This window comes from Ranitomeya variabilis, chromosome 6, assembly GCF_051348905.1.
Source record: "Ranitomeya variabilis isolate aRanVar5 chromosome 6, aRanVar5.hap1, whole genome shotgun sequence".
Taxonomy (NCBI): domain Eukaryota; kingdom Metazoa; phylum Chordata; class Amphibia; order Anura; family Dendrobatidae; genus Ranitomeya; species Ranitomeya variabilis.
The window spans coordinates 194,318,412-194,341,186 of NC_135237.1; the positions used below are offsets into that span (position 1 = coordinate 194,318,412).

General features: G+C 46.9%; 1 protein-coding gene across 4 annotated transcripts in view; it reads left to right on the forward strand.

Moving 5' to 3' along the window:
* Positions 1–22,775, forward strand: part of GRB10 (growth factor receptor bound protein 10) — a 469,634-nt gene that overhangs the window by 144,220 nt on the left and 302,639 nt on the right. For all 4 annotated transcript variants that reach the window (XM_077269359.1, XM_077269360.1, XM_077269356.1 and 1 more), the window contains one exon: positions 13,258–13,341. In XM_077269359.1, the coding sequence (XP_077125474.1) occupies positions 13,294–13,341 (48 nt within the window). In that variant the 5' untranslated portion in view covers positions 13,258–13,293. The remainder of the gene's footprint in view (positions 1–13,257; positions 13,342–22,775) is intronic.

Sequence of the window (22,775 nt, forward strand, 5' to 3'; positions counted from 1 at the left end):
TAGGTTGGATCGTCAACTTCGAGAAATCCCGGCTGGATCCAGAAACCGTCCAGACATTTCTAGGAATCCAGCTAGACTCCGTAAGTCAGAGATGCTTCCTCCCCCAGGCAAAGAAACTGACTATACAATCAAGGGTATCAGACGCAATACGCAACCCCTACATGACACTAAGGAAGGGCATGTCTTTGCTGGGGTCATTATCATCATGTATCCCTGCTGTACCATGGGCACAATTTCATACTCGTCAATTACAGTATGAGGTATTGTCGGCTCAGGGAAAAGACGGACATCTAGAAAGCAGAATATCTCTTTCCAAAGATGTCTTAGAATCACTATCCTGGTGGCTAGACATGGACCACCTCTCAGAGGGTGTGCCATGGATAATAGACCCGTCTAAAATAATTACCACCGACGCCAGCCCTATTGGGTGGGGAGCACATATGAAAGACAGTCTGGCCCAAGATACTTGGGACCAGGCAGAATTGTCATGTTCCTCCAATTGGAAGGAGCTAAAAGCGGTAGAATATGCCTTAAATCACTTTCTTCCGCAGATTCAAGGAGCAAATGTAAGAATTTACTCGGACAATTCCACCACAGTGGCATATGTGAACCGTCAAGGTGGTACAAGGTCAGGAAGTCTAATGACCATAGCTGCAGACATCTTCCAGCTGGCAGAGACTCATTTAACATCCCTAACAGCCCTGCACATCAGAGGTGTAGAGAACATCAGGGCAGACTACCTCAGCCGAAACGAGTTACGTCAAGGGGAATGGACCTTAAACAGATCCATATTCAGTATGATAACAGAATCATGGGGGATACCACAAATCGACCTATTTGCCACAAGAGACAACCGGCAAGTAAGAAGGTTCGCTTCCCTGAACGCCATGGATCACCCAGATATGTTGGAGACTCTCCACCATCCTTGGAGGTTCCAGCTGGCATACGCCTTTCCTCCGATGTCTCTGATTCCACTAGTGATCAGAAAAATCAGGAGGGAACAAGCAAGAGTGATCCTCATTGCACCATTCTGGCCGAAAAGACCATGGTTCTCTTGTCTCCAGACCATGTGCCTATGCGATCCATGGATTCTCCCATCAGACAAGAAACTGCTGTCCCAAGGCCCCTTTTTTCACCCGCAAGTGAAAGGTCTTCACTTGACGGCGTGGAATTTGAGAGGCAACTACTAAGATCAAGAGGGTTCTCAGCAGAACTAGTAAACACCCTCTTATTGAGCAGGAAAAGATCTACCACCCTGATATATAGTAGGGTATGGAATAAATTCTTAGACTTTTACACGGTACCGTTCACTAAGCAAGTTCCAGTCACACCTATTCTAGAGTTCTTGCAAAAAGGCCGAGAGTAGGGGTTATCTGTAAATACCTTAAGAGTTCAGGTCTCGGCATTGGGAGCCCTATATGGATGCAATATAGCAGCTAATAGGTGGATCTCCAGATTCATAAAATCTTGTGAACGTAGTAAACCGGTCCATATTCCCCGTCTACCTCCGTGGGATTTAAATCTAGTGCTAGAAGCCTTAACCAGCTCCCCATTTGAGCCACTAGATTCAATACCTTTAAAAGTCCTGACATATAAAGTAGCCCTCTTGGTAGCCCTAACCTCAGCTAGACGGGTTAGCGACATCCAGGCCCTATCAGTAGACCCACCTTTCTTACTGATATTCCATGATCGGATAGTCCTAAAACCAGACCCCTCATACCTCCCTAAGGTAGCGTCCACCTACCACAGGTCCCAAGAGATATTTCTCCCTTCCTTTTTTGATTCACCTGTAACTCCAGAACAGCATAAATTCCACACCTTAGATGTCAGAAGAGCCATCCTGACCTATATAGAAAGGTGTCAGACATGGAGGGAGAGTAGGGCTCTGTTTATCTCCTTTCAGGGCCACAAGAAAGGACATGGGGTCACGAGAGCTACCATATCTCGATGGATCAGAGATGCTATCTGCTTGGCCTATACGTCAAAAGGCGAGATTCCTCCAGTGGGTATTAAAGCGCATTCAACACGAGCCATGGCTTCCTCCTGGGCGGAACAAGTGGATGTACCGATCCATTTAATATGTAAGGCCGCAACTTGGTCTACACCTTCTACCTTTTACAACCATTATAGACTTGATCTATCTGCATCTTCTGATCTGACCTTTGGGAGAGCTGTTCTTAATACAGTAATCCCACCCAAATAATGAATCTCTGAAAATCTCTCATGTGGGGTGCTGTCGTGGCGAAGGGTAAAAAGCCGGATTACTCACCGGTAATGCTCTTTTAATGAGTCCACGACAGCACCCATTTACTACCCTCCCTAAGTTATGCACAGCTCTTCCTTTTAAATTCACAAATAATGGTTGTATAGAGTTTAAGATATTTTGCTGAATAAGAATTAATACTAAAGCTTTTGCGGTTCCCTTTTTGTACTCTGTAAACTAAACTGAGGAGGAGAGGGGACCGCCTCCTTTTATTCTGTAGGTTTCCTGTTCCTATGGGGCGGATCCCTCTCTCTCATGTGGGGTGCTGTCGTGGACTCATTAAAAGAGCATTACCGGTGAGTAATCCGGCTTATCTCCCTTTAACCATGGAGGACAGAGATCCACAGCAGCTGCAGCCCAGGCAGCAGCACCATAAGAAGGGGGACCCAAAGAGCTCCAGAAGTGGATCAAGCAGTCGATCCACACAGCGCAGCAGATCTGCTGCAGGGACTAACTCCCCTCCTCAAGAGGCTCCACTGCCAGGTACCCTCCAGAACCGGTACCTGCCTCCACATCCGAATGGTGAGTGATCTCCGTGAAAGTACACATTTTTTATAATAGGGCTCCCTCTTCTCCCTTACTAGGGTAAGAAGAGCCTGGAGAAAAAGAAAAATAGGGTCTGCCCCACCTGTAACAAAGCTTTGCCGGTAACCTGGAGAAAAAAGCTTTGTAAATCTTGCATTCAGCGTTTATGTGAAGAAACCCCTGACTTCGCATCTGAACTTAAAACTATAATTAGATCTGAAGTTCAGAATGCCCTGTTATCTTCCAAAAAAGGGAAGGAAAAGGTGAAGGAGACGGTATATTCTCACTCTGTCCGATCCTCGTCTGAGGACGCGGACTCTGACGATTCCAAATCCTCCCTATCTTCCTCCGATGAAGATTCAGGCCGTCATTGCTTCCCACTAGAGGAAGTGGATGCTTTAGTTAAAGCCGTCAGAGCCACTATGGGGGTCGAGGATCCCAGACCCGATAAAACGGCTCAAGATATTATGTTCGGAGGTCTGGGACAGAAAAAGCGGAGAGCTTTTCCGTTAAATTCCAATGTCCAGACACTGATAAAAAAAGAATGGGAAAAACCGGACAGGAGAAATTCTTCAGTACCCTCGCTTAAAAGAAAGTATCCCTTCGATGACGAGGCGTCCACTTCTTGGGACAAGGCACCCAAATTGGACGTAGCAGTGGCCAAAGCCTCGAAAAAATTTGCGCTCCCGTTTGGATATGGGTACCCTCAAAGACACTTTAGATAAGAAAGCGGATACCTTTCTTAAAGGGGCTTGGGAATCGGCTGGGGGTAGCTTGAGACCTGCAGTCGCAGCGACCTGCACCTCCAGGTCTTTGATGGTGTGGGTTGACCAGCTGGAAAGCCAGATCAAGGACGGGTCACCCAGAAGTAAATTGCTAGACTCAATCCCTGCAATTAGAGCAGCAGCAGCATTCCTAGCGGACTCCTCAGCGGACTCAGTACGTTTAACATCCAAGGCCGCTGCCCTCTCCAACGCAGCCAGAAGGACCCTATGGCTTAAGAGCTGGCCAGGGGATCTCCAAACAAAGTTGAAATTGTGTTCTATCCCATGTGAGGGAAATTTCTTATTTGGGGAAACCCTGGATGACATCCTCCACAAAGCAGGAGACAAAAAGAAGGGGTTTCCAAATCTGGGGCCAGCCCTATTTAAACAGTCCTTTCGGAACCGTAAATTTTTTCGTCGGAGACCTCCCAGAGAACAGAATAAATGGGAAGAAGGGAGAAGGCGAGATGGAGGTTACCTCTTTGGCAATACCTCCCGTGATAAAAAACCCTCCAAATGACATTTTCCCGACGGTGGGGGGATGGCTCACCTCATTTCTTCCTGCCTGGGAAAAAATATCCAACACCTGGATTTTAAGACTCATACAATCTGGTCTATAAATAGATTTCCTTTCTCCCCATCCCCCCCCCCCCCCCCCCCGAAATTACGTAGTGACAAAGACGAGGTCTTCGGCAGCAGAACAAGCGGCATTAGAGAGAGAAATTATTTCCCTACTGCAGAAAGCCGTGATTCAGGAGATCTCTCCTCAAGAAATGGAGGAAGGGTTTTTTTCCCCTCTGTTTCTAGTACCGAAACCCGACGGTCCTTTCGGACGATTATAACCTTAAGAAACTTAAACAATTATGTAAGAAATCACAAGTTCAAAATGGAAACAATAAAATCTACAATAAAAATTCTCTTTCCAAATTGCTACATGGTTGTGATAGACCTAACCGACGCATACTACCATGTGCCCATCCACGAACAATCTCAAAAATTTCTCAGGATGGCGGTGTCCATAAAGGGAAAAATAAGAAACTTCCAGTACAGGGCCCTCCCGTTCGGGATTTCTATTGCTCCGCGGATATTCACAAAAATAGTAGCGGAGATGATGGCCCACATAAGGGAACAAAACATTATCATAGTCCCTTACCTGGACGATTTTCTTATTGCCAGCGACTCGGCTCAAAGTTGCAGACAACAGAGACCGAGTAATGACTATTCTAACGGACTTGGGTTGGCTCATAAATATAAAAACATCAAAGTTGGAACCCTGTCAAGTACAGGAGTTCCTAGGGCTGACGTTAGACTCCCAGGTTGAAGAATGCCAACTCCCGGGCCCCAAAAAAGACAAAATATTAACCATGATAGCACAAACACTGCAAAACCCCTCCATGACTCTAAGGAGGGCAATGTCACTGCTGGGGTCTCTATCTTCATGCCTGCCGGCGATACCCTTTGCACAATTCCACACAAGGGAGCTTCAGTGGCACATACTAGAATGGCAGTTAATATTAAAAAACAATTTGGAAAGCAGGGTCATTCTAAATTCCTCCGTTATTCATTCCCTTCTCTGGTGGGGAAAGAACCAGAATATTTCAAAAGGGATTCCTTGGGTACCAAAAATATCTCGGGTGATAACCGATGCAAGTCCCAGGGGGTGGGGGGCCCACATGGCAGACAAAGTGGCTCAGGGCAACTGGTCAATTCAGGAACTGTCAGCATCCTCAAATCAAAAAGAACTCTGGGCGGTGCATCAGGCTCTTCTATCATTCCTTACCTACATTCGGGGACATCATGTCCGAATTCTCTCGGACAATATAGTGACAGTAGCCCATATAAATCACCAGGGAGGAACAAGGTCTCGGTTACTGATGAATTCCTCCGCCAAAATTTTCAGCCTTGCAGAAACAAATCTACTATCCCTTTCTGCACTGCATATTCAAGGTTCAAAAAACGAGAAAGCAGATTACCTGAGTCGAACTCAGTTGAGACAAGGCGAGTGGTCCCTGAATCAGTCTCTCTACAACCAGATCACGAGAATGTGGGGAACCCCAACAATAGACTTGTTCGCCAATTGCAAAAACAAAAAAGTAAGCAAATTTTGTTCTCTAAGCCCGGAAGGGAATCCCCAGGCTCTGGATGCCTTTCTGATTCCATGGACACACAAACTAACATATGCTTTTCCACCAACCATTCTGATTCCGGCAGTCATTCGGAAGGTCAGAGAGGACAAAACAAAAATGATCCTTATTGCCCCATTCTGGCCAAAAAGGACATGGTTTTCCTGGCTAAGGATGCTATCGGTCTCAGACCCATGGGTTCTACCGAATTTGCCAGACCTACTACAGCAAGGACCGATCTTCCACCCACAGGAGACGAACTTGCATTTGACAGCCTGGCTTTTGAACGGCAACTATTAATAAAAAGAGGCTTTTCAGACAACTTGGTTGCAACATTATTAAAATGTAGAAAACCTATTACTACTAAAATATATGGGAAAACATGGAAAAAATTCTTGTCTGTATCCAAAGTTAAAATCCAGGAGGGACCCTCAATTAATAAAATACTTGCGTTCCTACAAAAAGGTCTGGAACAAGGGTTAGCGGTTAGTACTCTTAAAGTGCAGATAGCAGCCCTGGGTGCACTCTATAACCAGAATATTGCAGCCAACCCATTGATAATAAGATTCATTAAAACGGTAACAAGAGCAAAACTTGTAGTTACCCAAAAAATGCCCCCATGGGACTTAAATTTAGTCCTCTCAGCATTATCTGGTCCTCCATTTGAACCAATAGACATGATTCCCATTAAAATACTATCTCTTAAGACCATTCTTCTGGTAGCCTTAACATCTGCGCGCAGGATAAGCGACATTCAAGCCCTGTCCTCTAACCCCCCCCCCCCCTTTACAAAAATCATGGATGATAGTCACTCTAAGAACTGACCCGGCCTATTTGCCAAAAGTGGCGTCAAAATTCCATAGGTCACAGGAAATATCCCTGCCGTCCTTCTGCCCGAACCCTAGAAATGAGAAAGAGCAGAACTTCCATAATCTAGATGTCAGAAGATGCCTAGTCCAATACCTAGATTCCACCAGGGAGTATAGGAGGGAAGGCTCTCTGTTTGTCTGTTTTCAGGGTCCCAGAAAAGGATTCCGGGCATCTAAAGGTACTTTGGCAAGGTGGATAAAAGAGGCGATAGCGTTGGCATATTCATCCACGGGGAATGCGATCCCAGACGGTATAAGAACGCATTCCACAAGAGCAGTAGCTACCTCATGGGCTGAGAGGTCAGAGGTATCAATAGAACAGATCTGTAAGGCGGCCACCTGGTCATCACCGTCAACCTTTTTTAGGCACTATAGATTAAATCTAGCCTCTGTGTCTGACCTGACCTTCGGTCGAAGGGTTCTTGAGGCGGTGGTCCCTCCCTAAGCTTAGTCTCTGCAATTCTCTCCGTAGTGCTGTCATGGGGGACCGAGAAAGTCATAGTTACTCACCGATAACGGTGTTTCTCGGAGCCCATGACAGCACTCGCTTATTCCCTCCCATCACGAGTGCGGTGAGCACCTTTAATTACATATGATTTATATAGTTTATATATTACAATTTAGGCACGGGGTTCCTTTTTTAAGAAATGTTATAATATGGTATTTTCTCTGTTGTAAACTAACCTGGAGGTCCTCCGATGCTCTGTAAACCAACTGATGCGAGGGAGAGGTACCACCCTTTTATCTGTAGGTTTCCTGTTCCTGAAGGGCGTATCCCCTTTCTCCGTAGTGCAGTGCTGTCATGGGCTCCGAGAAACACCGTTATCGGTGAGTAACTATGACTTTTTATGCCGTTCCTCATGCAGTATAAGGCTTCTTTCACACTTCCATCTTCCAAATCTACACAGGATCTGCCAAGACGTTGAAAAGACGGATCCTGTGCAGATTGTGGAAAACTGGTGTATTGGGCCCGTCTTTCTGACGGACCCGTCAAGGCTACCGGCGTTCCCGCGCAGTGATGCTCCCAGCAGCTAGTGTTACTTCCTAGTAATACATTGCGAGATCTTGCGAGAATTCGCGGTCTCGCCAGACCGTGACTTCTCGCGAGATTTCACGATGTATTACTAGGAAGTAACGCTAGCTGCCGGGCGCATCGTGGACGCTGCGCGGGAACACCGGTAGGTGAGAATATTGCGATTTTTTTTTTTTTTTTTTTTTTTTCCCCTTTTATATATATTTTTTTTTTTAACATTATATCTTGTTACTATTGATGCTGCATAGGCAGCATCAATAGGAGAAAGAGAGGGAGCAAGAGAGAATTTCCCTAACGGGAAATTCTTCTACGCATGCTCAGTTTGAAAAGACGGGACCCGTCGCAGGATTCCTGCTTTTCACAGGCAGCGACCGATTTTCCGACGTGCAGAGAAAAATTTCCTTTTCTCTGCCTGACGGACCGTTTTTTTTACGCAGGATCCAGTGCACGACAGATGAAACGGATGGCCATCCGTCACAATCCGTCGCTAATACAAGTCTATGAGAAAATGCAGGATCCTTCATTCTCAAAAATCGACGGATTGTGACGGGAGCTGAAAGACGGAAATGTGAAAGAGACCTAAGTAATTAGGCTTCTTTCACATTTCCGTCAGTACGTGGCCGTCGCTAAGCGTCAGCGCGACGTACCGACGGACTTTGTGAAAATTTGACACAACGTGGGCAGCGGATGCAGTTTTTCAACGCATCCGCTGCCCATTCTACAGTCCTGGGAGGAGGGGGCGGAGTTCCGGCTGCGCATGCGCGGTAGGAAATGCAGGACCCGACGTCCAAAAAAAACCGTTCCCATTGAAGGTTTTTTCGCTACGACTGTCCGCCAAATACCGACGTATCCAGTGCACGACGTATGGAACGTGTCCATACGTCGGGATGCGTTGGTAATACAAGTCTATGTGCAAAAAACGCATCCTGCGGGCAACTGTGCAGGATGCGTTTTTTGCACAGAACGACGCATTGCGATGGACAGTAAAAGACGGAAATGTGAAAGAGGCCTTAGGCGACTTATTTCTACAGGTTTGTGAGATTAGTGATGCCAGATTTATATTGGGCGTTTGTTTGGCTGCTGTCGCACACGAAGACGCTTTTTATTGTGAAAATTAGTTTTTGCGTCACCATATCACGATAGCTATCAGTTTTTCATATTTCAACCGACAGTCATGTGAGGGCTTGTTTTTTGTGGGATGAGCTGACTTTTCTATTGGTACTATTTTTTTTTTAATGCTTTCTAATCCGATTTTTGGTAGACTGAACAAAAACCAGCAAAAAAAAAAATGGTGGTAAAATTGGTAAGGCAGCTTTATTTAGGTCAGTACGATTACAGCGATACCATTTATATCATTTTTTTTAATGTTTTGGCGCTTTTGCACAATAAAAACAATTTTATAGAAAAAACAATTTTTGCATTGCTTTATTCTGACAGCTAGAAGTTTTTTTTTTTTTCGTTTTTTTTTCTTTTTTTTCTGTTGACGGAGCTGTATGGCCGCTTATTTTTTTGCGGGACAGGATGACATTTTCATTTTTATTAACATCAGTCTTTTTGATCGCGTTATATTGCATTTTTTGGGGGGCAGTATGATAAAGCATTGTTTTGCCTCGTTTTTACTTTTTTTATGGTGTTCACAGAAGGGGTTAACTAGTTTTATAGAGCGGTTCTTTATGGACTCGGCGATACCGAATGTGTACTTTTATTTTTTATTTGCATAAATGTATTTATTGGAAAAATATTTATTTAGGGTTGTTTTTTTTTACCGTTTGTAATTTTTTTTTTCAACTTTTATACATTGTCTCAGTATTGGACATCACTGTATTATCAGATCTCTGATCTGACACTCTGCGCTGTAGAGTATCAGATCAGTGAGCTTAGGGTACCGTCTCACAGTGGCACTTTGGTCGCTACGACAGTACGATCCGTGACGTTCCAGCGATATCCATACGATATCGCTGTGTCTGACACGCAGCAGCGATCAGGGACCCTGCTGAGAATCGTACGTCGTGGCAGATCGTTTGGAACTTTATTTCGTCGCTGGATCTCCCGCTGTCATCGCTGGATCGGTGTGTGTGACACCGATCCAGTGATGCGTTCGCTTGTAACCAGGGTAAACATTGGGTTACTGAGCGCAGGGCCGCGCTTAGTAACCCGATGTTTACCCTGGTTACCATCGTAAATGTAAAAAAAACCAAACACTACATACTCACATTCCGGTGTCCGTCAGGTCCCCTGCCGTCTGCTTCCCACACTGACTGACTGCCGGCCGGAAAGCAGGGCACAGCGGTGACGTCACCGCTGTGCTCTGCTTTCACTTTACGGCCGGCACTCAGTCAGTGCGGGAAGCAGACGGCAGGGGACCTGACGGACACCGGAATGTGAGTATGTAGTGTTTGGGTTTTTTTACATTTACGATGGTAACCAGGGTAAACATCGGGTTACTAAGCGCGGCCCTGCGCTTAGTAACCCAATGTTTACCCGGGTTACCCGAGGACTTCGTTATCGTTGGTCGCTGGAGAGCTGTCTGTGTGACAGGTCTCCAGCGACCACACAACGACTTACCAACGATCACGGCCAGGTCGTATCGCTGGTCGTGATCGTTGGTAAATCGTTTAGTGTAACGGTACCCTTAGGCTACTTTCACACTTGCGTCGTTTGGCATCCGTCGCAATCCATCGTTTTGGGCAAAAACGGAAACTGCAAATGTTGCCCGCAGGATGCGTTTTTTTCCCGTAGACTTGTATTACAGACGGATCTCGACAAATGGCCACACGTCGCGTCCGTCGTGCAACGGATCCGTCGTGTTTTGGCGAACCGTCACGAAAAAGCGTTCAATGTAACGTTTTTTCGTACGTCTTGTCCGCCATTTTCTACCGCACATGCGTGGCCGGAACTCCGCCCCCTCCTCCCTGGACTTCAGAATGCACAAATTTCACAACGTGCGTCAGTACGTCAGTCCGACGCTTAACGACGTACCCGTACCGACGCAAGTGTGAAAGTAGCCTAACAGACAGGGAAGAAGGCATACTGGCGCCTGCCCCAGCAGGTGCTCACAAACCACCTTCCTTGTAGGACCCGGAAGGACCCCACGGCCATCTTGGAGTCGGGTCTCCATGGAGACAATCAGGACAACGTGATCGATCACTTTTCCCATCCATTTCAATGTTTTCACTGCTTCCACAGACCTGCATGTAGGCTCTGCCAGAAAAATGCTTGGATTTCCCATTGACTCCCATTATACTAGTTGCTCAAAACGAGAACACAAGCATTAGGAATTGCTTGCTTTGAGTAACGAGCAGGCAAACAGTTTAGGGTACCGTCACACAGTGCCATTTTGATCGCTACGACGGTACGATTCGTGACGTTCTAGCGATATCGTTACGATATCGCAGTGTCTGACACGCAGCAGCGATCAGGGACCCTGCTGAGAATCGTACGTCGTAGCAGATCGTTTGGAACTTTCTTTCGTCGCTTGATCACCCGCTGACATCGCTGGATCGTTGTGTGTGACAGCGATCCAGCGATGTGTTCGCTTGTAACCAGGGTAAACATCGGGTAACTAAGCGCAGGGCCGCGCTTAGTAACCCGATGTTTACCGTGGTTACCAGCGTAAACGTAAAAAAAACAAACAGTACATACTCACATTCCGGTGTCTGTCCTCCGGCGTCTCAGCTTCTCTGCACTGTGAGCGCCGGCCAGCCAGAAAGCGAGCACAGCGGTGACGTCTGACGTCACCGCTCTGCTTTCCGGCCGCTGTGCTTACACAGTGCAGAGAAGCTGAGACGCCGGAGGACAGACACCGGAATGTGAGTATGTACTGTTTGGTTTTTTTACGTTTACGCTGGTAACCAGGGTAAACATCGGGTTACTAAGCGCGGCCCTGCGCTTAGTAACCCGATGTTTACCCTGGTTACCCGGGGACTTCGGCATCGCTCCAGCGCCGTGATTGCAACGTGTGACCGCAGTCTACGACGCTGGAGCGATAATCATACGATCGCTGCGACGTCACGGATCGTGCCGTCGTAGCGATCAAAATGGCACTGTGTGACGGTACCCTTAGTCCTTTTTCATCTCATCTTTACAGATCAAATTACAGTTTTGACCAGTTTAGAGAACAAATTACAAGTGAGTGTACCTGTTGTATGTTGTGACTTTAGTCCTGAAAGGGAACTTTTCAGCTCAATGTTACTTTATGGCTGTAGTGATACTGCATAGGCACTTGTCTACAAAAGGGTATGTTTATTTTGGGACATCAGATGTGCCAACCAAGAGAAATCTAGTGTACATGCCATATACAAATCAAGCTGGAGGTTTTTGGGCTTGTCACCGCATGCCGACGTAGTATAAGTGCATTGATGTGCCCCCTGTGCACTTCCAGCCGGACTTCTGTGCTAGATTTCTCATCACCACAGCGCATAAGTATCTCAACAAAAAACACTATTTCTGTTGGGGAATAATTGCCTACGCATCCATTTCACCACGATGTATGAAAAAAGTGACAGGTTTCTATTAATGAATCTGTCACCAGATTGTTTATACTGTCCCCAACAGAGGCCTGTTTTCCAGGGATGTCTTGGTTTCTAGGTGCAGCTTTTCTTGAAGATCCAGCAAAGCTCAAAAGCTGAGCTGTGTATAACCCCCACCCCTATAACGGATTGGCAGGTTTATCTCAATGCCCAGTGTACACATAGCTGCCAATCCAGTTGTGGGGTTGAGGTTATGAGAAACAGGTCTAGGCAGCATGAAATGGCTGATCAAGTAGTGGTGATCTCCTGATAAAACACTCATTTTATTGAAACTACAGTAAACTGCCTACAAAGTGACACATTCCTCTTATCAGGGTGTCTGTCTACCTCAGGCTGCTCTAAGGGTACTGTCACACTCTGCAACACTGACTGAGTGCCGCCGTAAAGTGAAAGCAGATCACAGCGGTGACGTCGCCGCTGTGCTCTGCTCTCACTTTCCGGCCAGCAGTCAGTCAGAGCGGGAAGCAGACGGCAAGGGACCTGAAGGACACCGGAATGTGAGTATGTACGTTTTTTTTTTTTTTTTACTTTTACGCTGGTAACCATGGTAAACATCGGGTTACTAAGCGCGGCCCTGCGCTTAGTAACCCGATGTTTACCCTGGTTACAAGCGAACGCATCGCTGGATCGCTGTCACACACAACGATCCAGCGATGACAGCAGGAGATCCAGCGACGAAATAAAGTTTCAAATGATCTGCTACGACGTACGATTCTCAGCAGGGTCCCTGATCGCAGTAGCGTGTCAGACACTGCGATACCGTATGGATATCGCTGGAACGTCACGGATCGTACCGTCGTAGCGACCAAAGTGCCACTGTGTGACAGTACCCTAACACTACATAGTAAAACACTCGTGAAAGAACCATGATCAGCCTTAACATCTGCATTATGCAATGTTGAGGTTGGGACATATAGAGGGCCACTTGCTTCTACATGCCTCGGGAGTGCTGGGGTTGTGGGTGCAAATGCCACCAAGCATATCCGTTACTGCCTCCTAAATGGATACTGGTCAGATTTGAAACACTTATCCTGGTGAGGACAATGCAAACAGTTATTCTGAGATGGATTCTCATTAATGTATGTAGATTTTGTGAAATTGGTTAACAGATCTTTCAATATCACTAATGTCTTTGTTTTTTTTCTTAACAGGTGTTGGCAAAATTTAAAACTGATATTAATAAACAGATGGCTTTATCTGGATGCCCAGATGCTTTTTTACTCCCCTATTATCAGGTAAAGTAGTAATAAAATTATAAATTGTTTTTTGATATTTGCTAATTTAGTACCGGATTGTACACCTCTTAAACAGGAGCCCTCTCCAAAATGCTGCCATGCTTGTACTCCATTGAAATTCACTGTATAGAACAAGCGATAAGATGATCGCAGGTCGACTTCCCTATAGGAATTAAATAAAATAAAATATTTCTTGTCTTATAAATGTGTGTGTGTGGTGCAATGGTTGGGTCTCGGCATACCGGAACACGGTCAGTGATGTCCTGGGTGGGGAGGAAGCTAGAGGAGAATAGACATCACAGTTAATTCTTTGATAGTTTTTAAACAGGCAGGGAAATGTTTTTCCATAAAAAAAACTGCAGCTGTGATCCAATACTGTAATGTCTGTACACTCTGGTACGATCAGACTATGTCCCTGTACGGTCAGACACTGCCATTGCACAGTACATAGCAAGGGCCCATGTATGATGTCAGCACAGGAACATTTTTTTTTTTTCACATCCAATTGTGGTACTTGGTATTGTTCCAAGATCTACTTGTTAAATTGTACTTTGTAGGACAACCCCTTCAAATTAAAAAAATAAATTAAATAAACATCAGAATATAAATGGAACCAAAAATCAGTCTCAAAACCAAGAGCATACATAAAGGCATTCCAAATATGTGTTTTGTTTTTTTTTGTTTTTCCCTTTACATTTCTAATGATTTTATAAGATATGTGGCAAGTGTATGGAGCGAGTCTGCTCCCACTAGTCTGGTTCTATCCTAGAGTATGCATTACACATGCGTACCAGCCAATCCCGGCTCAGAAATTGGCAAATGCCTGCAGTGCATGCTGGGGAGATTCAGAAGTCTGAAGTCAGTCATGCTGGATAACCCCTTTAAAGGGAACCTGTCACCCCCAAAATTGATGATGAGGTAAGCCCACAGTCATCAGGGCCTTATCTACGGCATTCTGTAATGCTGTAGATAAGCCCCCGATGTAACCTGAAAGAGGAGAAAAAGAGGTTAGATTATACTCACCCAGGGGAGGTCCCGCTGCGGTCCGGTCCGATGGGCGTTGCTGGTCCGCTCCGGCACCTCCTCTCTTCATTCCATGACGTACTCTTCTGGTCTTCACGCTCCGGCACAGGCGTACTTTGTCTGCCCTGTTAAGGGCAAACAAAGTAGGCCGGAGCCGGAGCCGCGGCGTGAAGACCAGAAGAGGACGTCATAGAATGATGATGGGAGGCCCCGGACCGCGACACCCATCGGAGCGGGACCGCCCCTGGGTGAGTGTAATCTAATGTCTTTTTCTCCTCTTTCAGGTAACATCGGGGGCTTATCTACAGCATTACAGAATGCTGTAGGTAAGCCCCTGATGACGGTGAGCTTACCTCACCATCGGGGGTGACAGGTTCCCTTTAACCCCTCCACATCCCCCCACCTCCCCAAGGTGGTTTGCACATTAATGACCAGGCCAATTTTTACAATTCTGACCAGTGCCATTTTATATGGTAATAACTCTGGAACGCTTCAATGGATCCCACTGATTCTGAGATTTTTTTTTTTGTGTGTGACATATTATGCTTCATAATTGTAAAATTTCTTCGGAATGGGGTTAAGATGTTTAGCTGAAGCTTGGTGACAGATTCCCATTGGGATATGTTCCCAAGATGTTGAGTTTTTATGTAGCATGATTAATGCACCAACAGTAGTAAATTGGGTTACTTGTGTGTTTTTCACTGCTTAAGAGCATTTTTTTTCACCTTTTTAATTTTACTGTGTTTTTGACGCTGAAGTTTGTAATTTTGGTTTCATTTTAATTAAAGCTGCTTTGTTTTTAATACTTTCTGAAATATTTTTTTCAATAAAACGTTGAGTTGTGTGTGGATTACCAGAGTGCTTTTATTTTGAGTTTTATGGGTAGATCTTCCCCAGACTTGTACTTGATGCAGAAAAACCAGAGTATTCGCAAGAGAAATTAACATGTGGGTTTGAATTGTGCACCGCAGGTCAGGTTATGATGAAAGCTCAGTGGGCAGGAGATTTGTATAAATCCCATGCACTTTGCTTGAACTGTAAAACGCTACATTTTTGACTCAGCGAAAATATATATACCACATAAAACTGCCTCATTGTGAGCACATAGCTTTAACCATTTTCTGACATCGGGCGTAATAGTACAGATGTTGGACTCCTCCTGTTGTGGGCTCAGCGCCGGATATATTCATACACACAGGTAACCTTTTCCCCACAACAGCCGCAAGTGGAATCACGATCCACCTGCTGCTGTTAACTAGCTAAATGCCGCCGTCAATCTAACAGCGGCATTTAAATCGCGCTTACTGGAAGTGCGTCACAAAACCCGCCCATCAGTGACCCGTCACATGATCGCTGGTCACCGATTGGTTAGCATGACAACCAGGTCTCCAGCAGACCTCTGTGGTTCATTGCTGGATTGCTATGAGCGTTGCCCAGTGGTCGGCACTCATAGCAAGTGAGCATTTCTGCTACATACAGTTGACCCGATTATGGCCTGTATATAGCAGAGCCAATCAAAGTAGTGCAGCTTCTAGTCTCCTGAGACTATTGAAGCACGCAAAAAAAATATATATATATTTACCGTATTTTTCGGATTACAAGACGCACTTTTTTCCCAAAAAATGTTAGGGGGAAAATGGGGGTGCGTCTTGTAGTCGGAATATGCTTACAAATCATGGCTCAGCGGCGGCGGTCCCAATGCAGCCTCCCTTCCCATGCTGGTGCTGGTGCGGCTGTGGGCAGGGGCTGTGCTGTGGGCAGGGGCTGTGCTGTGGGGCTGTGGCAGCAGCTCTCTGGGCTCAGTGGGGGCTCCGACGGCATTTCGTCAAAGCCCGGAGGCCCCCCTGCTCATAATGGCATGTTGCGGTGGCCTCCGAGAACATGGGCGCCGGGAAAATGGCCGCCGGGCCGGCGCACACTCAGATTCAAATCTCGTCAACGAGATCTCGTCTCCCGAGATCTCGGGGCGAGATCTCGGCAACAAGATCTGAATCGGAGCGTGCGCCAGCCCGGCGGCCATTTTCCCGGCGCCCATGTTCTCGGAGGCCACCGCAACATGCCATTAACGGATGAGCGGGGGGCCTCCGGGCTTTGACGAAATGCTGTCGGAGCCCCCACTGAGCCCAGAGAGCTGCTGCCACAGCCCCTGCCCCCGTAGCACAGCCCCTGCCCCCGTAGCACAGCCCCTGCCCCCGTAGCACAGCCCCTGCCCCCGTAGCACAGCCCCTGCCCCCGTAGCACAGCCCTTGCCCCCGTAGCTCAGCCCCTGCCCCCGTAGCTCAGCCCCTGCCCCCGTAGCTCAGCCCCTGCCCCCGTAGCTCAGCCCCTGCCCCCGTAGCTCAGCCCCTGCCCCCGTAGCACAAAGCCTCCACCCCTGCCCAAGCACAGAGCACCAGCCTGGGATGGGATTTCCTGGAGGCCAAGCACCAGCCTGGACCACCGAAAGACCCCTGTGACCACTTCTCCACCTGTGCCGATCCCTTCACTGGTAAGCTGAATTCGGACTGTAAGACGTACCCCCATTTGAAACATTATTTTTTTTTTCCTTATTTTTATTCTGAAAATTTGGGGTGCGTCTTATGGTCCGGTGCATCTTATAGTCCGAAAAATACGGTATATTATATTAATATATATATATATTTCAAATCGCCCCTTTTGCCCCATTCAATCTAAAATAAAAAAAACACATTTGGTATCGCCGTGTTCAGAATTCCCCGATCTATTAATATAAAAAAATCAACTGCGTAACAAAGTTAAAAAAACAATTACGGAAGGTTTTTTTGGTCACCGCAACATTGCATTAAAATGCAATAACTGGTGATCAAATGACTGTATCTGCAACAAAATGGTATCATTAAAAACGTCAACTCTGCACGCAAGATATAAGCCCTCACCCACCTCAAGATCACAAAAAATCTAGATGCTGCTGGTATCGGGAAATGGTGCAATTTTTTAACTTTTTTAATTTTTTTTCACCAATAACCTATAATTGTTTGGTGTCTATGAACTTGTAATGACCTGGAGAATCAAAATGGCAGGTCACTTTTAGCATTTAGTGAACATTGCAAAAAAAATGCAATTCCACACTTGTTTTATTTTTTTGCCATTTCACCACACTTAAAACTTTTTTTTTCATGTTTTCCAGTTGTTAAAACCAATGGTCTCGTTCAAAAGTACTACTCGGCCATGTGAGGGCTTGTTTTTGCGGGACATTTTGACCAAAAACTAAAGTTATGGCTCTGGGAAGAAGGGAAGCGAAAGATAAGGCATTTTTATTTTTTTTTTTAAATCTCTTATGGGGATGGGAGTCTGAAATCATCTGATCACCTAAATTGTACTGTTTTGCGGTGTAAAAAGTAAAATTCTATGAAACCACTGGCTAGTCTGCATAGAGTACTGTCCTGGATGATGTGAGTCTTGAGCAGATCCACAGCTGCCATGGCAAGCCTTCTGCAACCTAGGATCATTTTGCAGCAAATGGAGTTTTAGGTTGCAGTGAGTGCTTAAAATGGCAGCCCCACCTCCCCCAGACAGTGTGCCTTAGGGTATATGCTCACGTTGCGGATTTGGCCCTGCGGGTCTGCAGCAGTTTTCCATGCGGTGTATAGTACCATGTAAACCTATGGAAAACCAAATCTGCTGTTCACATGCTGCAGAAAATTCCACGCAGAAACACAGCGGTTTATTTCTCAGTCCCCCATGACAGCACCACAGAGGGGATCCACCCTTCAGGGACAGGAATCCTACAGGATAAAAAGGGCGGTACCTCTCCTCTGCATCAGTTTGGTTTCCTATCCCTGACGGGGAACCTACTAGGTATCGGTACCTGAACATGTCCGAAGATCAACCGAGGATCCGGAGCCAGCCAGTCCGAGTTCTGGCAGCGGGGATGCCCCTGCCACGGCTGGTGCGGTGTGCGAAGCCACCACTGCTGGGACCGATGGGTCTGGAGCGTGAGCGGGGGGAAGCACAGCCGCCAATCCGGATAGGAGATAGGGGCTTCCGGGACCTGGCACGCATGAGGTGTCCCGGGCTTCCAAGATGGATGCCGCGCCGGAAATGGTAAAGGACTTCCAGTTCGGGGCGGGCACAGTGAGTGCATGAGGTTCACCAAGATGGCCGCTCCCCCGAAACCACAGACTGCCTTTCCGGGCCCCTGACAGCGCGCGCATGCGCAGAACAAAAAACAGCGCTTCCTCAGCGACGCAGCCACAGGGGGAGGGGCTAGTAATAGGCGCCAAGTTTAAAAAAGGTGGGTAAGGGAGCTCCTTGCTGCATGCCATCCCTGTTCAAAACAGCTGACATGTCCCAGCTTTGATGTGGGCTCACCGCCGGAGCCCGTATCAAAGCGGGGCTTCTGACCTCGGATGTACTATCCTGTCTGAGGTCAGAAAGGGGTTAAAAAGGAGTGGGAAAAACCAGAGACACAACTCATCGGTCCCCTCTATAAAAAGAAAATATCCCTTTGAAGAGGCTTCTACTTCATGGGATAAAGCCCCCAAACTTGACGTTGCGGTAGCTAAAGCCTCAAAAATTCGCACTACCCTTTGAGGACATGGGAACTCTGAAAGATCCTCTTGATAAAAGCAGATACCTTCCTTAAAGGGGCCTGGAATTCGGCAGGGGGATGTTTAAGACCAGCCATAGCAGCTGCTTGCATGTCGCGATCCCTAATGATTTGGGTTGACAGCTTAGAAAAACAGCTGAGGGATGGGGGGCCTAGAAATAAAGTATTACAGTCTATCCCTATTATGATAGCAGCTGCGGCACTTTTGGCAGATTCATCAGCCGACTCAATTAAACTTGTATCTAAATCTGCAGCCCTTTCGAATGCGGCCCGGAGGACATTATGGCTAAAGAGTTGGCCAGGTGACCAACAAACTAAACAAAAGGTTTGTTCAATCCCATGTGAGGGCAAGTTTCTTTTTGGAGAGACTCTGGATGATATCTTGCATAAAGCAGGTGACAAGAAAAAAGGGTTCCCTAACCTGGCCCCACCATTCACTAAACGGCCCTTTCGGAATAGGAAGTTTTTTAGGAAAAGACCACCAAGGGAGCAGAGCAGATGGGATGAAGGGAAAAGAGACAAGGGGTTCCATTTTGGTAATTCCTCACGGGATAGGAAACCCCCCCCCCCCCCAAGTGACAACTCCCCCAGGGTGGGAGGGAGATTCTCAGTTCCTCCCGACCTGGGACAAAATTTCAACCAGCCCCTGGGTAAACTTTATAAGATTGGGGCTTCGAATAGACTTTCTATCCCTACCTCCCCAAAACTACATGGTAACACCGCCGAGGTCCTCTCCTCAACAAGAAGCCCTAGAACTGAAAATCATAAAACTGATAGACAAAGCTGTCATCCAGGAAGTCCCCCCTCTTGAGAGAGGGAAGGGATTTTACTCCCCATTATTTCTAGTTCCCAAGCCGGACGGGTCCTTCTGGACAATAATAAACTTACGGAAGTTAAACACTTGTGTAAGGAACCAGAGATTTAAAATGGAGTCCATAAAGTCAACGATCAAAAACCTGTTAAACTGTTTCATGATAGTGAAACGACGACTCGTATTACCACGTCCCCATTCACAGGAACTCTCAAAAATTCCTCAGACTAGCAGTGGTCATGAAAGGAGAGATAAGGGAATACCAATACAGAACTCTTCCCTTTGGCATATCAATTGCACCCCGCATATTTACCGAACTGATAGCGGAGATGATAACCCATCTGAGAGAGAAAGACACTTTGATTGTCCCGTATTTTGACGACTTTCTGATTGTGAGCAACTCTGCCCAGCTTTGCCGTCAACAATGCGACAGAGTGATAGATACTCTAAAAAATTTAGGTTGGCTTGTAAACCTTCAAAAATCAAAACTAGAACCAACCAGGGTTCAGAAATTTTTGGGTCTCACCTTGGACTTTCTCAAGAATGTCGCCTCCCAGTACAGAAAAGACAAAAGATAATCTAGTGTCAGAAGCTCACTCAAACCCTTCCTTGACTCTGAGAAAGGCGATGACATTACTGGGGTCCCTCTCTGCTTGTCTTCCAGCAGTTCAGTGGGCACAACTCCACACGAGACATCTCCAGTGGGACTTTCTGAGAAACCAGATTATACTAAGGGGACGTTTAGAAAGTCACATGACTAAGTTTAGCTACTATTCATTCCCTAGCTTGGTGGATGGATCCCAACAACCTATCAAAAGGGATTCACTGGGGGGCGTGGCTATGTAGCCAAAGAAGGAAGCATCTTAAGAGAGCTCCGTATATCCTGAGCTGATCCTGCCATACACACTGAGCGTGACCGAGCGGTACCAACCAGAATCTGAACCCCATACACCGGGGAGTCTTGTGGACCTCCTGGGAAACTTGCGGAGATTCGTGAGGCTGGGAGCTGTGGGAGCCGAAGCAAACCGGAGACCCCCACGTGTAGCGGCGGCCATTTTCAGAGCGCGCGCCTGGGAACATAGGACGCGGCGCTGCTTCTGCTGGAGCCGGGTCCCTTTCGCCTTGGAAGCGGCGGAGGTCGGCCGCGCTGGTGAGAGCAGCGGGGTGCCTGCACACGGGAGCCGGGAGGACTTACGGGACGCGGCGCTACTCTCTACTGGAGCCGGGCCCCTTTCATCTTGGAGGCGGCGGTGGTAGACCATGCTGGTGAGAGCAGCGGAGTGCCTGTACACGGGAGCTGGGAGGACTGACACAAACCGTGCCTGGGGCAGCGGCCATTATCTTAGCTCACACCCTAAGAGACAGGGAAGTTGCGCTCTTAATCTTATCAGCGGCGCTGGACGGGTGAGCGTGTGCCTGAGGAAGTAGGGGTGGTGCAGTGTGCCCTGAGAAATTGGGTCCTGCGCCCCCCTGTCGGGTGGACACCTTCCTAGCTAATGCCATAACATCAAAGGGATTAACCCCTTTCCTGCTGCTCCCCCTGTAGTAACTGTGGGTCCTCACGGCTTGTGTTACAGCGGTTATCTCTATAACTTATACCTTAAACTGCCTGCCCAGTGGTCTCTTGACCTATAGTTTTGTGCCTAATAAAACGGGACCCGAAATTGGAGTACAACTTATCCATAATTACCCCTGAGATTACTTTGTGGGATCCCCTTTTGTGTGCCCACCATGCAACACTCCAGAGGAGCAGCGGCAGCTGAAAAACTAAAGAAATACGCCAAGGACGATTCTCATGATAATGTGCGCAATCTTAGAAATAATCCTGCACCATCTCAGCGCAAAGGTCGTCCCTCTGATGGTAACGAGGAGGGAGAAGATGAATTGACTCTTAAACAGGCATCCGAGCAGTTAATGCAAGCTATCTCCCTCACTAGATCATCTCTTACGGAGAAAATAGAAGATGTGCATACTAAGGTGGGCCGCCTGCAACATGACATGCAAGCTATGAGAGGGCGTATTTCGGAGGTTGAAACGAGGGTGTCTCATATAGAAGACACTATCACTCCTATGGAAGCTAAACTGACAAAAGCTGCTGGCTCCGTAAATGCTTGGAAGCAAAAGGCAGATGATTTGGAAAACAGGCTACGCCGCAATAATATCCGAATTATAGGTCTCCTGGAGCGATCGGAGGGTCAGCAGCCCGAGCAATTTCTGGAGGAATGGCTTAAGTCTTCACTAGGAGATGGATTCTCCTCAACATTTTCGGTGGAGAGGGCCCATAGGGTCCCGACGAGACCTCTTCCTCCTGGAGCTCCACCACGACCTTTTCTGGCACATCTCCTTAATTGTAGAGACAGGGATGCCATCCTTCATTTGGCGTGGCAGAAGGGCCTCATTAAATTCGATAATGCTACCATATCGATTTTTTCCAGATTTTTCCATGGAACTTCAAAAGCAGCGAGCACGATTTATGGATATCAAGAAACAAGTTAGAGATAAGAATATCGTCTACTCCATGCTTTATCCAGCCCGGCTCCGTATTGTCCATAAGGGCTCCTCCTTATTTTTCACAGACCTGGCGGAGGCGCACGAGTGGCTACGGTCTCGCGGGGGGCTGAATGTGGAAGACTCCTAATCTGGGTTCTTTGACTAACGGCAATATAAATGGAGCTTTCTGTCTGGGTGCGGAAAATGTCAACAATACCGGACACTGAATTCAGTGAGGGTATCCCCTTTTCAATCTGACTGTGGGAGTATGGAGATATACTCCCCTACTGTTCAAGTTTTGTTTGGTTTGGTTTTATGTACCAGTTTTGATTGTTTACTAGGTATGGTTGCCGCCAATACCAATTCTTTGCTCTGTATGATGTTGCTGAACTGCACCCGAACAATAATATGCATTAATTCTCCCTTTAAATGTAAACATGGGGGCTGAAATTATATGTATGACCTGGAACATACGAGGTATCAAAACCCCTCGAAAGAAAATTAAGGTATTTTCGCAGATAAAAAGATGTCACCCTCATGTCG